The sequence below is a fragment of the Plectropomus leopardus genome, chromosome 11 (assembly GCF_026936395.1).
Source record: "Plectropomus leopardus strain MGB_pleo_1.0 chromosome 11, ASM2693639v1, whole genome shotgun sequence".
In the NCBI taxonomy this organism is placed as follows: domain Eukaryota; kingdom Metazoa; phylum Chordata; class Actinopteri; order Perciformes; family Serranidae; genus Plectropomus; species Plectropomus leopardus.
The window spans coordinates 19,788,308-19,801,486 of NC_142186.1; the positions used below are offsets into that span (position 1 = coordinate 19,788,308).

Here is a 13,179-nt window from a genome sequence, read left to right on the forward strand (position 1 = left end):
ACAGCCATGGCCTAAAACTTTACAAATGCAATACATATCTGCAACCAATGATGACCAAACACTGATATAAATTTGATTACATAATACCTTTTGTCTGTCGGTGTGTCTGTGCTTCTTCTGTCTGGCCTCCTGCTGTAGAGCCTGCAGCTTCTGCGTGTGCCTGTGCAGCTGGCTCTTCTCCGTCTGGAGCTCTCCCTGCAGCAGGGCGATCTCCAGCTGCAGCTGAAAGGACAGGAGACGTTACCGTGCTGAATCATATTGACCAGAGCTTGAGCAAGTCACAGATATGCATTCCTTTACGGTGACTTGGACTGAAATGTGCAGACATAAGCAGAGACACATTTGAAAATCATTTTACTGTGTCTTAGAACACGCTGTTTGTTGTTTGTTTGTTGTAGCTGTCATAGTGCGTTAAAACCCTTAATGAAACCTTAACGCCCTGTTGTGCAACAGATGGTGAAGATTACATATTATTTAATTCATTCTAGGACTGCAATTTTCGAGTATTTTTAAACCAATTCAACTGCACATTACTTTCTCAATTATCTGATTAATCTTGTCAAAAAATGTGAAAAAAGACCCAGGGTAAGAAGTCTTAAGCCTCCTACACACTGTGAGATTTTAGCACTCATATAAGTTTAGAGCAAGCCACATTGTGCGACATGGATCTAATAAACTTGGGTACGACATCAAGTTTGATGTATGCAGACTGTATGATGATAACACGTACTGAATTGACATCATTAAGCAAGAACGAAACACTGTCACTGTGGGTCATCCATCTACACCTTTGTAGTGGTACAAGAAAAAGGAAAAAAAAAAAATTAATTGAGCCTTCACTAAAGCTGAATTTATGTGTGCTGAAAAATGTCAATAGAAGAGGATGAGGAGGAGAACGTGGACACAGTCATGTCTTGGGAAAAGAGGCCAACTTGGCATGCCAATTTTGCAATGAGAACTCGCAGTAGGTATTTATTGGCAGCTTCTAGCATTTAGCTGATTCACGCTGATGAGCACTTGATTTAATGCTGAATTTCTATTGGCTGATGAGTGGACGTAGGTCATTAACAGCAGTTACACAGTGTTATGATGGTCAGGTTACAGTCAGAATTTGGTCATGATGGTCAGGTCACAATGGCCATCTTTAAAGCTCTCTCACTGTGTGACAAAGGACCACAGTTTTAGAGCCACGACCAAAGATATTGCCACGTGTCACTGACAGCCCAAAATTGCACAGTGTTTACAAGGCTTTAGTAGCTAACTAAAACCCACAGATATTCAACTAACAATAATTTGTCAAAAATGAGGAGCAAATATTTTGCAATTAATTTTGAAAATAGTTGCCAATTAATTTTCTCTCAAATCAGCTTGATTTTGTCATTCACACTTGATTATCTTGTTTACGCTCTAGTTCATCCTGTGGTCTGCAACACATTTGACGCTAAAATGAAAATAAACTGAGTAATTTGTATTCCTGAATTGTGATGAGACAATTCAATGTTTTTGAGTCCGTCAACGATTGAACCACAAATGTCCAAAATGCTCACCTCAATCTTTAGCTCCTCCTTCTGTTGGTCAATCTCTGTAATTCGCTGTTGGAGCTTTGACGGTGAAGGTAGGGACCTCAGAGAGCACACCTCCATTTTTTTAATGCAGGACTGAAAGACATAGGGGAAAAAAAGTAGACAAAGTCACCACATCTAAGCTCTGAAACAGTAAACACTTAAGTCTAGTCATGTGGGGTGATTCACTGGTTTGACTACATGGAGCGAGACGCCTCTTTCTTCTCATATGCAGAAGCTACGGAGGAAGAGTTCATGTTCCAACACCCCATTATTTGGCAATAAAGAGACACATTACTGCATCACCATTATCAATAGCTTAATCTCATTCACTTACCCTCTCACTTTCCGTGCTGCTACTCTCTGTGTCAGACTCCGCCCCCGAGGAGGCAGGGCTCTGACCTCCAGCCACTCTGGTGATCCATGGCGGCCGCAGCCCCTGCTGCCACGGACTCCTGGTGCTTTCCATGTTATGTTGGGGCATTTCTAAAGGCAGAGACAGGGAAGGCAGTTCATGAGAGCTACTTTGGTGAGTATTGAGGTAATCTAATCTGCTGCACGGTTGAAGGCGTATCGGGGATCAGGTGACAGTTCACAGAGGGGATTTCACAGCTGAGTAGTACTGCATAAGCACTTTAAAACACAGAAATCCCCCCCCTGGCTTCCAGAAACCAGCCTATGATGGAGATAACACCTTACAGTGAGGAGGAAGCAAAAGTGAAAGAGAGTGGAGAGTTCAGGATGTGGGCGACGGGTGGTTTGTGGTTGTGTTTCAGGGACTCTTTCTTCTAATGAAGGACTCCGGTGTGTGTGGATACAAGAGTGATGGATAAAAGTTGTTTCAAATGGAGGCTTTTGACGTCTATGAACAGAACTAGAACGATCAATGAAAAACTAAAGGGAGAAACCACCCACAAAAATGTTGGAGCACATCAGAGTAGACTTTGAAGTACTTTCATGTCGTACTTTTTTGTTCTGTCACATTCATGTGCATTTACCAGAGCACATATCATTGTATAGTGTTTACACTGCTCTACATCAAAGACCTTTCCAACATTTGGGAATATGTTAACCTAAAGGCCTATATTATCCTGGTCTCTTTATTCTATTTTGCCCTTTGGACCACAGCAGAAACATGCACACATGCACAGACAGAAACCAATTTGTGGGAAAATAGTTTTGATTCCTACTGTTCAATCTTTTCCCACCATCTTCCCTCGCCCTCTGTGCCTCCCTCTCTCCTTGTATCCAGACCTTATTAGGCTGCGGGAGGGGAAGCTCAGAGATAAATATACAACTGAGATATGAGTGAGGGCTTCCAAACAACGACTGGCACACTGACATGAAGAGAGATTGGAGAGGGGAGGCGTGAACAGACCGAGGGAGGAGGCCGGCAGGAAATATAGTGGAAAATGTCAAATGACCAGTATCTTGTTTCAAGTGAAGCACAAAGTTTGCAACATGCAGCTTCACAAAGGTGTCAATGAACATGAAAGAAAATATTTTTCATCAGGAGGATATTTTTGTAGGTATAATACTCCATCAATCTGTTATAACTGGAGAAGAATCATATTCACTGGTTCATCATTAATATCCATAAACTTGTAAAAAAAAAAAAAAAAGAACAAATCTGCCCCTATAAAATTAGTTTTTTGATGAATGTGAAATATCTACATTTATCTGACCTGACCATCTCTGACCCTAATAAGGCTTTCATAAAGTGATATAACTGATGAACAAACCAAGACAAAGTGTTCAAGAAAAGGCTGATAAAACTGACACTTCACTTTCAGAACTGACATGACTGTCACCTACTTGAGGAATAAATAATTTGATGTGTCATGAAAAGGGGTGAAAAAGTCATTAATGGTATATAAATATGATGCTGATACACAGGATCTCATCACATGGAAGCTACTCAAAAAAACAGTACACTTTAATACACTTTATTTCTTAAAACAAAAGCACACCCAATATAAAGGTGGTGTGTCCATGACAACAGTGTTCACGCTGACTCATCACTTATAGATTTCCACAGAAAAAAAAACCTGGATTTTTAAAAGGAAAAGTCCAGCTTAAACAGGATAACTAGAATTACTGCCTTGTAGTTGTATGCCTCTGCAAGCCAGTCAAGCTGCAGTTTACATCCATGTCTGTCCAGACTTAAATGTAGCCATGACAGGAGACAGTGCTTCAAATAAGGATGTGGCTGCAAAGGAGCTACAAATTCTGGAACATGGATGCTTCACACATACATTTCCAACCCCACCACACAAAATATCTATACAGTCAGCACAGTTTTAAGGTTGGACACCCAAGATTAATGTCCCCAATTAAGTGTCTGACTAATTGTCTTCCTGTCTGTTCCTGAGTAATGATGTTTTATAGAACATCATTATGTCACAGTGAAGTTGGCATTTGACTTTTTGAGTATATTACTTCATCATTTTACTCTTTTACACATCTGTGTGACTTCAGCCCATGAATTCTCGAGTTATTACCAAAAAAGGTCATTTATGAGATCACAGTTCCCTTCATCCATCAAAATCGAATCAGTTCATCGTTTAGTCTAAGCGGACATTTTTGCCAAATTTGAATAAATTCCCTCAAGACGTTCTTGAGATTTTGCATTACTAGAATGTGACGAACAAAAGGGGTACAACCTCTGTCGGCCCATCCTTCAGTCCACTTGGACATTTGTGCAAAAATTGAGGAAATTCACTCAAGGCCCGCTTGAAATATCATGTTCTTGAGAAAGGGACAACCTGTAAAAATAATGGCTATCGTCGATACAGAAGCACAAAATAGCAAAAATGCAGATTTTATGTCTCTACACACAAAAGTTCTATTTTCTGTAGCAAGACCACACTGACAACTGCAGTTTGTACCAGTATCAGCATAAGGTATAATTATTTTTGATAAAGGGTCATTTCAAAGTTACATTGCTACTGTAAAGGTACAATTCAACGCCCACAGTAAAAATGGCATCACAATTAAAATGATAATCCAATAATAGTTCTATTTATTGCAGGAAAGTCATCAATGAAATATCATGGTATCAGTGTCACCGTAAGAGAAAACTAGATGATCCTTTTTCTTCTTTTTTTACTGCAGGATCTTTTAAAATGTCACTGAATGTTATAAAAGGCAATAAAATGGTTTGTAACAAAGCCTACAGACTCACACGTCAATGTGTTTATGTGCAAAATGTTGATATGGCAGAAAGCAGAAGAGTTCAGAGGTCAAATACCTGTAGTGCGAAAGAAAATATGCACCTCAGCTCCAGTATCTAAGCTTAATATTGAATTACTGTCTCGATCATTTGTCCTATTAGCAATAATTTCTACTGCGCTCTTCCACCTTATTCATTCCAGTAAACTTCTGGGCAAAACAAGGCAAAGAGCTTCACACCGAGTTACATTACTATCCAAACAAACATCAGTGCAAGCGTTCGCTATCTGACCTCCAGCTAAAGTCCACTGAGATATGCTATCAACACTGCGGAGCCACGAGAGAGAAAGAGGCATTCAGAAGTAAAGTCCATGCTTTCATGTTAACACAGTGGTTTGTCAAATGCAAGAAACAAAAGGCTAAAATAACACAATGCACTGACAAAACAACAGAGGGTGAGACAGTAGTTGACAGTAAGGCACCAACTGGATTAAAAAAATAAGCACATGTAGAAATATTTAAAAAAAAAAAAAAAAAAACGAGTGCAAGTTCAGCCTGTGAGTCAGTTCAAAGAACAAAACATGGTTTTGTGCCCAAAATAATTGGACTTGATTGCGGGGAGGGGAGCGCCTCTGGAGAATAAGATAGCAGAGAAGGAGTGAACAGAGTGTGCATGTGTCTGTGCTTATGTTTATGTGTATGAGTTGTGTAAAGACTTCACAGAAGTAGCACAAGACAAAACCCTAAACTCTCAAACTGAAACCAACAAGAGCTCGGGACTCTGTATCAGTCCTCAGTGCTAATAATCGACCACAGATCAGCAATAAACGGCAACAGCTGACTAACTCTAACACCCACACACACACAGACAGCAAGACCACTGTGAGATAGTTACATATGTTCAATAACAGAGTCCTTAGTGTGTCATATTGTCTCACCATGTGCGCAAATCAGCAAATTCTTATCACTCTCTTTCACTCTGAGGCTCCACTGAAGTTTCAGCCATCTCCACTTATGTCACTTGTGTTTGATCTAAAAGATAAAAAAAAATTCAGATAAAAGTCAGTCAATAAACACTGTGCGTCCTACTGCATGAGAAACATTCATTCAGTAAATGAATTGTGCTTTCTGCAGAGACAGTGGTCATAAACAGACACACTGATTAACCAGAACATCTCATTAGCTGCCATGTTTTTTGCTACTTGAAGACCTTAGAGTTAGACAAAATAAGACTTTTCAATGGTCCCCTATCACTTTAAAAGCACATGCACTACAATATGATGAAGACATTTGCCCTCTCTGATTTTATTAGGGAAATGTTTGCTATGATATAGATATTACAGCATACCAAAATGACATACAGCAGTTAAATCAGGTTGTAGGCTTTGTATTCGGGGAAATTTCTCTTAAACATTAGAATATACTTTGAGTGCTGGCTTTTTATAATAGAAACTAGATTTGTTTTCAGCTTAAAGGAGCTCAATATGACATTCATAGCATATCTATGATTCAGAAGTAACACTGCAACTGTTGGGGGGCTAAACTTCTGCAACTACGCTGGCTCTATATCTGTGGAGATGAGCGCAGTGCAAAGTAGTGGCGATTGGCTATCCAATGGCACAAACACACGGGACTCACATGCACTAACATGTACATGCAGCCTAACCTCAACAAAGAACAGAGAAGCTCGGATTACAACACATACAGAGGGCCTGTGATGTAATTTTTCTACTCTGAACATCATTACCCCCACCATATCTAATAATGCACTCTTAAGCTGCAGAGGTCTGGTAAGCTTCTCCTCTCTAACTCATTATCCCCTGATTTATTTATTTATTCATTTATTTATTTTCATTCTAAAACTTGTAGTCTTCAGCTCAAGACACCAGCAAGTACCCCAACCTTTGAAGCCAATTTGACATACTGGCCAAACCCTGTACAATGTCTGGGTCCATCACAAGATGCCATTGGACCCAGAAACACTTTTCCCGTAGACTTCAGTCAGGAGAGAGATTTCTCTAAATTAGTGGATACATTTTTTTGAGCATCACAACCCTCGTCAAATGACTTGTTTCACGTGGGAATTTAATCCATTCAGTCAGATAACATTTCAAAAGTCTAGAGGAGCGGCACCATTATATCATTTTATCCCCATTCAAGTTGTTCAAAAGTCTCTTTTGTGCCTGCTCTATGGGCCCAATGATGTGGAAGATCCAAGTACACCCAAGAAGTCAAACTTATTTTGGCTTTTTGCACCACTGAGCAACTGTCATAGGAATGGATGGGGCCCCACCCTCAGAGCCTAATCTATTTCTCTTTTTACATCCATGGTTCAACCACAGCTCACTGACTCAAGTGACATCGCTAACTACACACAGTTAGTGGAGCTACAATTATAGCTCGATTAGGCCATTTAATTGAACTACTGTCCCGCTGTAGGTGGCGATATGCTCCCTTTCAGCTAGCTGCTATTGGACCGTCTTCCAGTTGACCTTATACGTCACACACCAAACAAGTTAACAAGCATCAAACAGGTTGCATGTCTAACAGTACAACACGGATAACTTTTTGGCACTGTTGTACATTCTCTACACTTTACTTGGTACCTTTTTCTTGTTTTGTTTCTGCCCTTATTCTTCTTCTTTTGTTTTTCCTACTTTTCTTCTGCGAACTACGGGACTATGGAGCATGCACAGAATGCCTAGGGTAGTTCAGGTCCGACTAGGACATATACATGAAGGAGTATATTGACCCCCAGCCACATTATCTGGGAGTGTTACTTCGACTTTGAGAAAATCGACTTGGTATTATTTCAGACATGTATTTTAACAGTCCAGTTTTAATCACACTAACAATAATTTGATGTTAATGTACAGACTGAGGGCAATTTATCAGACTTCATACAGTTTCCTCTGGAGCCACAAAAGGATTAAAATAACTTATCACTATGAAGTAGTGCTCTACAATACCTGTAAACGGACTTTAATGTGTGTGTATGATCAATGGAGATCCCTGTTAATTAATTTTTTTTTCAAAGTTCCTCCTCCAGAGCCACAGAAGATGTTATTCAGCTGTTTTCACTGACTGAATACTACTTACTGTGATGAGTAAACTGAACTTCGTGTGTACAACTGGTGGAGTGCTCCTTGAATATATTTTTGTCCCTCTGTTCCACTACTATCATCTTTTGATTACGTTAGTGTGTTGTCATTATGTCTATTCCCCACACAGGCACTGAGATGGGCCTAAGCTTATTTAAAGTTAACATCTAATCTGCTCCTGAAATTGTAAACAGCGCATATTGTAGCTCCCAAATGACGAAAAATAACACAGAGTAGCACCCTGAAATGACCCTGTCGCTGTCTGTAACCCCCGTTGGCAAGCGGCTAAAAGGAAAAGTGGGGCTAAGCATTGTGCACACAAAAAGTCAACACTGACAACAGCTATATTCCACCAGCAACACACAGGACAAAAGAGCTGTGACGGTGGTGTGCTCTGTGTGGGTGTGAATGCCGATAACAGCTTGTCAGTATGCGTTCAATGCTAGGTCAGTATAGGAAAAACATGTCACACGTGGAGCATGTGAGCCAAACTGCCCTGTAAAGTGGGGGCAGTGCTCAATGCTGAATAAATCCACAGAGGCCAGGCTTAGCTGCTCTCAGTTTACTAAAATCAGTGTCTGAACCTACAATTTATTACATATTATTGGAGGTTTTTGAAGAAGAAGAAGCAGAATAAAATAATACAATAATGTGGCAACAGGTGGGTCTGAGTGACACAGATGAACTGACCAACTTTTGACAGCAACTAATAATCTCTGGGTCACTATACACCACAGTGCAAACAGTAGACAGGTGATGTGTGTTAGCTCTCTGGGCTGAAGCAGAATTTCAAATTTGGCACAAAAAGAAAAAGATTCATTATGTTTAACGCTACATCCTGCACAATGTGTATGACTTGTACTCTCTTTGTTTACGTGATCCAGTGAAATGTATATAGGAAAACAACACCTACAGGGTTTCCCACAAATAAATGTATCTGTGGCAGGTTGCTAAAAATCAGCCACCACAAATAGATTTTCTAGCCTATTGAAATATATATACCATGCGGTTATTTATTGCACCACACTCTAGGAGAACGATTGTACTGTTGTCTCCACTGGAGCAGCAGAACATCGGTCACAGTGAAAGTGAATCTTGACCGTTCATTGTGCTGGGTCTAAAAGTTTTCATTCACTAACTCTGCTTCTCCTCTCATCCATTGATCTGATAAGTTATGACTGGATCAACCGATCAATTACACACGACGACTCAAACTGCTGCTGAGTGATAAAAATAACTTTTGTCTGCACTACGTTCAGAGATGGCGCACAGAATGATAATAAAAAAATTGGACGAACGCACACAAGATATATAAAAAAAGGGAAGTTTGCTGACACCAACCCTCCTTTAAGACTGCAAAAACTTTGTAGAAGTATTAGAATTGAATAAATCTTGTACTGACCAAAAACAGATACTTTCCTGCTTGCAGACCTTGAAAAGACTAAAAAATAAAACCCTAAACCTCCATTTAACCCGACTGTCATGTTGCCACACTTTTATTTTCAAAGGATTAGCAGGTTGTGAAATCACTCCTGCACACCACAATGTGCATGCACTGCATTGCACTGTACTGTTGAAGTGCTTCATCGCTGTAAACACAATAACAATGACACAGAGCAGAGGGGCATCTACAATCCAGATGACAAAATGCCTTTTTAGTTAATGTAAGTGGTGTCCTCTCATCTGCAGAATACGTAAGACCAAAAACCAGCTATTAAGCCTTGTGAACTACTAGGAAGTCACATATTCTTTTTACTGTCCACAATTACAGGCTGTGGCTCCAATCAAACAGACCAAAGCTCCAGTCTTTAAAACTCTCTTCAATAGCAGGCCTGACATCATAACATTAGCATCTTATGCACACAATGTTTCCACAGAGTGTAAGTAATTTTCCATTTTTTATTGTCAAAATGGAGACAGCAAAGTCCCTTTTTTTTGCCTATTTCTTGCTCTGGTCCTGCCACACTTTGGCTCAAACCAAAGAAAAAAAAACTAAACATCAAGCTCTCATTTTATGAGATAAAATTTGGCTGGATAACCTATTGCTTTTGTTACAGGGCACTAATTGGTTTCTTCTAGATTAGATGAAAGGGGAAATAATGAGCACAACAGCTAACCTTCAATATGTGTGCATTACATCAACCTATATTCGTGTTGCACTAACACTGCTTCTTTAAAACAGATGACAACTTGACATTTTAATGGACTTGACATTAGGGCAAAGAGCATGCTGTCACTTGACAGATTAAATGCTGAGGACTACCCAGCAGCAAGCTCTGGACCTGCTGCGTGTGGATCCTGCTGGCTCGGCACAGAGGACCAGAAGGCTGTCATCACATCACAACTTTGTGAGCAGGAAAAGCAGGTGAGAGGAGAAGTTTTGGCTGTTGCCCAGTTGTCACTGCAAGAGAAAGTGACAAACCCTGCCTGACACCTGGGTGGCAACACTTATGATAGAACCACTGATGCAGTCAGTTAAGATCAGTGTCACATGCAAGAAAAACAGACAACATACACCTATGTGTTCGATATCAGGCAATTAACTTACTTAAAATGACGCGACTATTAAAGGGAAGAACAAAACAACCTAAGACACTTAAAAGCCCTTAACTAGAAAACTGCTAGTATTGGACAATTCTGGGCTCATTTGTGGTGTATTTGTCTACATTCCTGTGGAAAATTGGCCGATGAGGTGATGTCAGAGTGACTACAATAGCAGTTTTATGTGTAGAAGATTTTTCATCATCAGTTGTACACATCAGTATATACCAGCTCCAGCACCACATATTGAAAATGTTAAAGCTGATTCCAACACAATACTTAAGTTTTGCCACCAATACCAGAATAATACTTTCTTCAATATCATGGTTTGCTGGATATAAACTCTTTTATATTATTTGACAAAATAAGCCAAATTTCTCCAATATTTAACCCTGTCTCAACACTAGAAGCTGTACACAAACTGTGCTTGAATTATTTGTGCAACGGCTGTTAATTTTCAGAATCAGGAACCAAATCAGGTGCTATTTAATGAAAGAAACAAGCAAACAAGATAACAAATCAGACCAGATATCTGATGCCAGCATACAGTACAGTTTGATACTCGAGGCTATGAACACATCCAGTTATGGTCAGTGCAAAAGGAAACATTTAGATTTGATATCCATCCAGACAACAAGTAGCCTCCACTGACCACAATGCAATGCTGCCACAGCAGATTATGCACTAAAGGGTGCAAACCAAAAACATCTTGTCCCACTTCAGCTTTCTACATTTTTATTTCACTTCAAACTGCATGCAACAAGCTCATCAGGTCAGATGCAGGAGACCTGCAGGATAGCAGGACATTAAAAAAGACAGTGTCAATGCTTTAGCAGAAAGTAACTCCTGCAATGTACAGCTGAACAATAATTATGTCATAAACAGTAACTCATCAGAAGAAATAATAATTGGTAAAATCTCTTCTCCAATGGGACGATTTGCTGCTCTCCTCAGCTTTATATCAATATTGTCTTGTTTTGCACTGCTGATGGGACTAAAGAAGCAACTTAAAGAATTTAACCTTCAGAAACTTTGATGGGCTTTTTCTGAACGACTTCGTGACATGTTATCAAACAAAAACTAATACATTAACTTGATAATGAAATGCCATGTCAGGGGCCATGTGAGTGCTGGCTCGGTGCCTTCTGACATTTAAAATATCTTCTTTAAAGAGGCCTGTCATGAATTGCAGCCCAACTGAAATGCACTGAATATCACAGAAAAGTGTAACAAAGCCTCCCTAAAGCCTTACACATTCACCTATAGGCTTTAATGAGCCGCATTAGAAAATCTCACAAATGAAACTAACAAATGCAGAAATTAAGCAATATTGTGAGAAAATCTCTAAAGGTGTCAAATTCCCATGATACTTCTGTGTGTAACTCCAGGCAGAAGTACTGGTTCAACTGCACTGACAAGAGACTCATCTGGCCTGCGTAAATCTCTGGTAATTGTGATGCAAGAAAAGAGTGATCCATTAATGACAGCCTGGGATGCAGGGCTCAGACACAGATTTGTCCGAAGCCAGTCAAAACAAGGAATGTGTGTGTGATACAGACAACAACTAAAGGCAGGACTTCCCAGACAGCAATCCCTCCCAGCCCAGGGAAATCTCTCCTCTCAATCCACCCTGAACCTACACTCCCACCCACTCTGTTTACCCTGCGTGCTGATGGAGGGATAAAAGGAAAGATATCTCAGGGTCATTGCAAACAAAGGGGGAATTTATGTGAACTTGAGCTATTGTCATGGGATAAGAGTTTGACAGAGAAACAGCAGTTTAGTTCAGGGAAAGTTACTGTGATGAATTCACAGATAATGAATGAATAATGTTTATTATTCAGGTCTAAAAATGGCAAGAGCACTAATCAATGAACAATCACAGGCACTGAATTAGCTTCTAGCATGCAGGTAGTTTTGCTTTGTGTACATTCAGGAAGCTGCATTAATTCCTCTTTTGTTATGGGTGCAGAGCAATTCAAAAGTAGATATGATGAAGTCTGCAAGGGACCCCTAACTTTCCCATGTCAGGTACAAACTAATGTCAGAGCTCCCTGCCGAGCAAACTTAAACGATTAGTCTTGTGAGGGACTTTACAACAGGAACTGCACCAGCTTTAGGCTGTTTGGTGTTGGAAGAATTCACTTCTCATGACTTTGTAAAAACAGAAAAACAGGAATTAAAGCAAACAATCTCTCTTACCTGGAAAACGGGCTCCAACCTCAACAGCAACAGCTGTAGCTCCTTCACTTCATAACACAGTGGCAAAGAAAGCCACGAAATACAAGACAGCTAACGCGCGAGGAGGAGAAAACTAGCCAAACGTCACTTCAGCAAACTTTTAAAGCGCTTTCACTTTCCGGCACACAAGTCAGAGTCACTCCGAGTTCACCGACTGTTTTCTATGGAGCTGACACCCGTTTTATTTCTCTGCCGGTTTGTTTTACCTCCACCTGGTTTGATTCAATCCCTCCCAGGGGAAAAACTGACGGAGCAGTGTTTGTGTCGGCGTCAACAGGTGAGATTGAACTAAGCGCACGCGGAGGAGGGCGACGACGGAGGCGGGGGCCGACTAATAAAAGAGTTTTGGGTTGTTGACGTAAGAGAATAAAAGCCAATATCCTTGTTAGATCCGAGCAAAAACTTCAACGCCGGTTCCTGTCTCCTGTGCTGAGCAGACAAACAGTGAGAGTCGCGTTCAAGTCCTGCACCGTAATGGGACTTCTATTCTGGGAACTGACAGGGCTTTCTCATTGTGGAGTGGCCCAGCTAAAGAGGCATCCAGGCATATTGCCAGTCCGCTG

General features: G+C 40.3%; 1 protein-coding gene across 3 annotated transcripts in view; it reads right to left on the reverse strand.

The window, feature by feature from the left end:
• phldb3 (pleckstrin homology-like domain, family B, member 3) overlaps positions 1-13,164 on the reverse strand; it is a 31,978-nt gene extending 18,814 nt beyond the window's left edge. Inside the window, exons 1-5 of one of the 3 annotated variants that reach the window (XM_042490349.2) lie at positions 12,578-13,163; positions 5,672-5,765; positions 1,900-2,048; positions 1,548-1,658; positions 88-222 (exon numbers count right to left, since the gene is read on the reverse strand). In XM_042490349.2, the coding sequence (XP_042346283.1) occupies positions 88-222; positions 1,548-1,658; positions 1,900-2,046 (393 nt within the window). In that variant the 5' untranslated portion in view covers positions 2,047-2,048; positions 5,672-5,765; positions 12,578-13,163. Of the gene's footprint in view, positions 1-87; positions 223-1,547; positions 1,659-1,899; positions 2,049-4,812; positions 4,941-5,671; positions 5,766-12,577 lie in introns of those variants that run through there. The other 2 variants (XM_088084244.1, XM_088084245.1) reach the window with 2 other exon arrangements.
• Between the last annotated feature and the right edge of the window lie 15 nt (positions 13,165-13,179).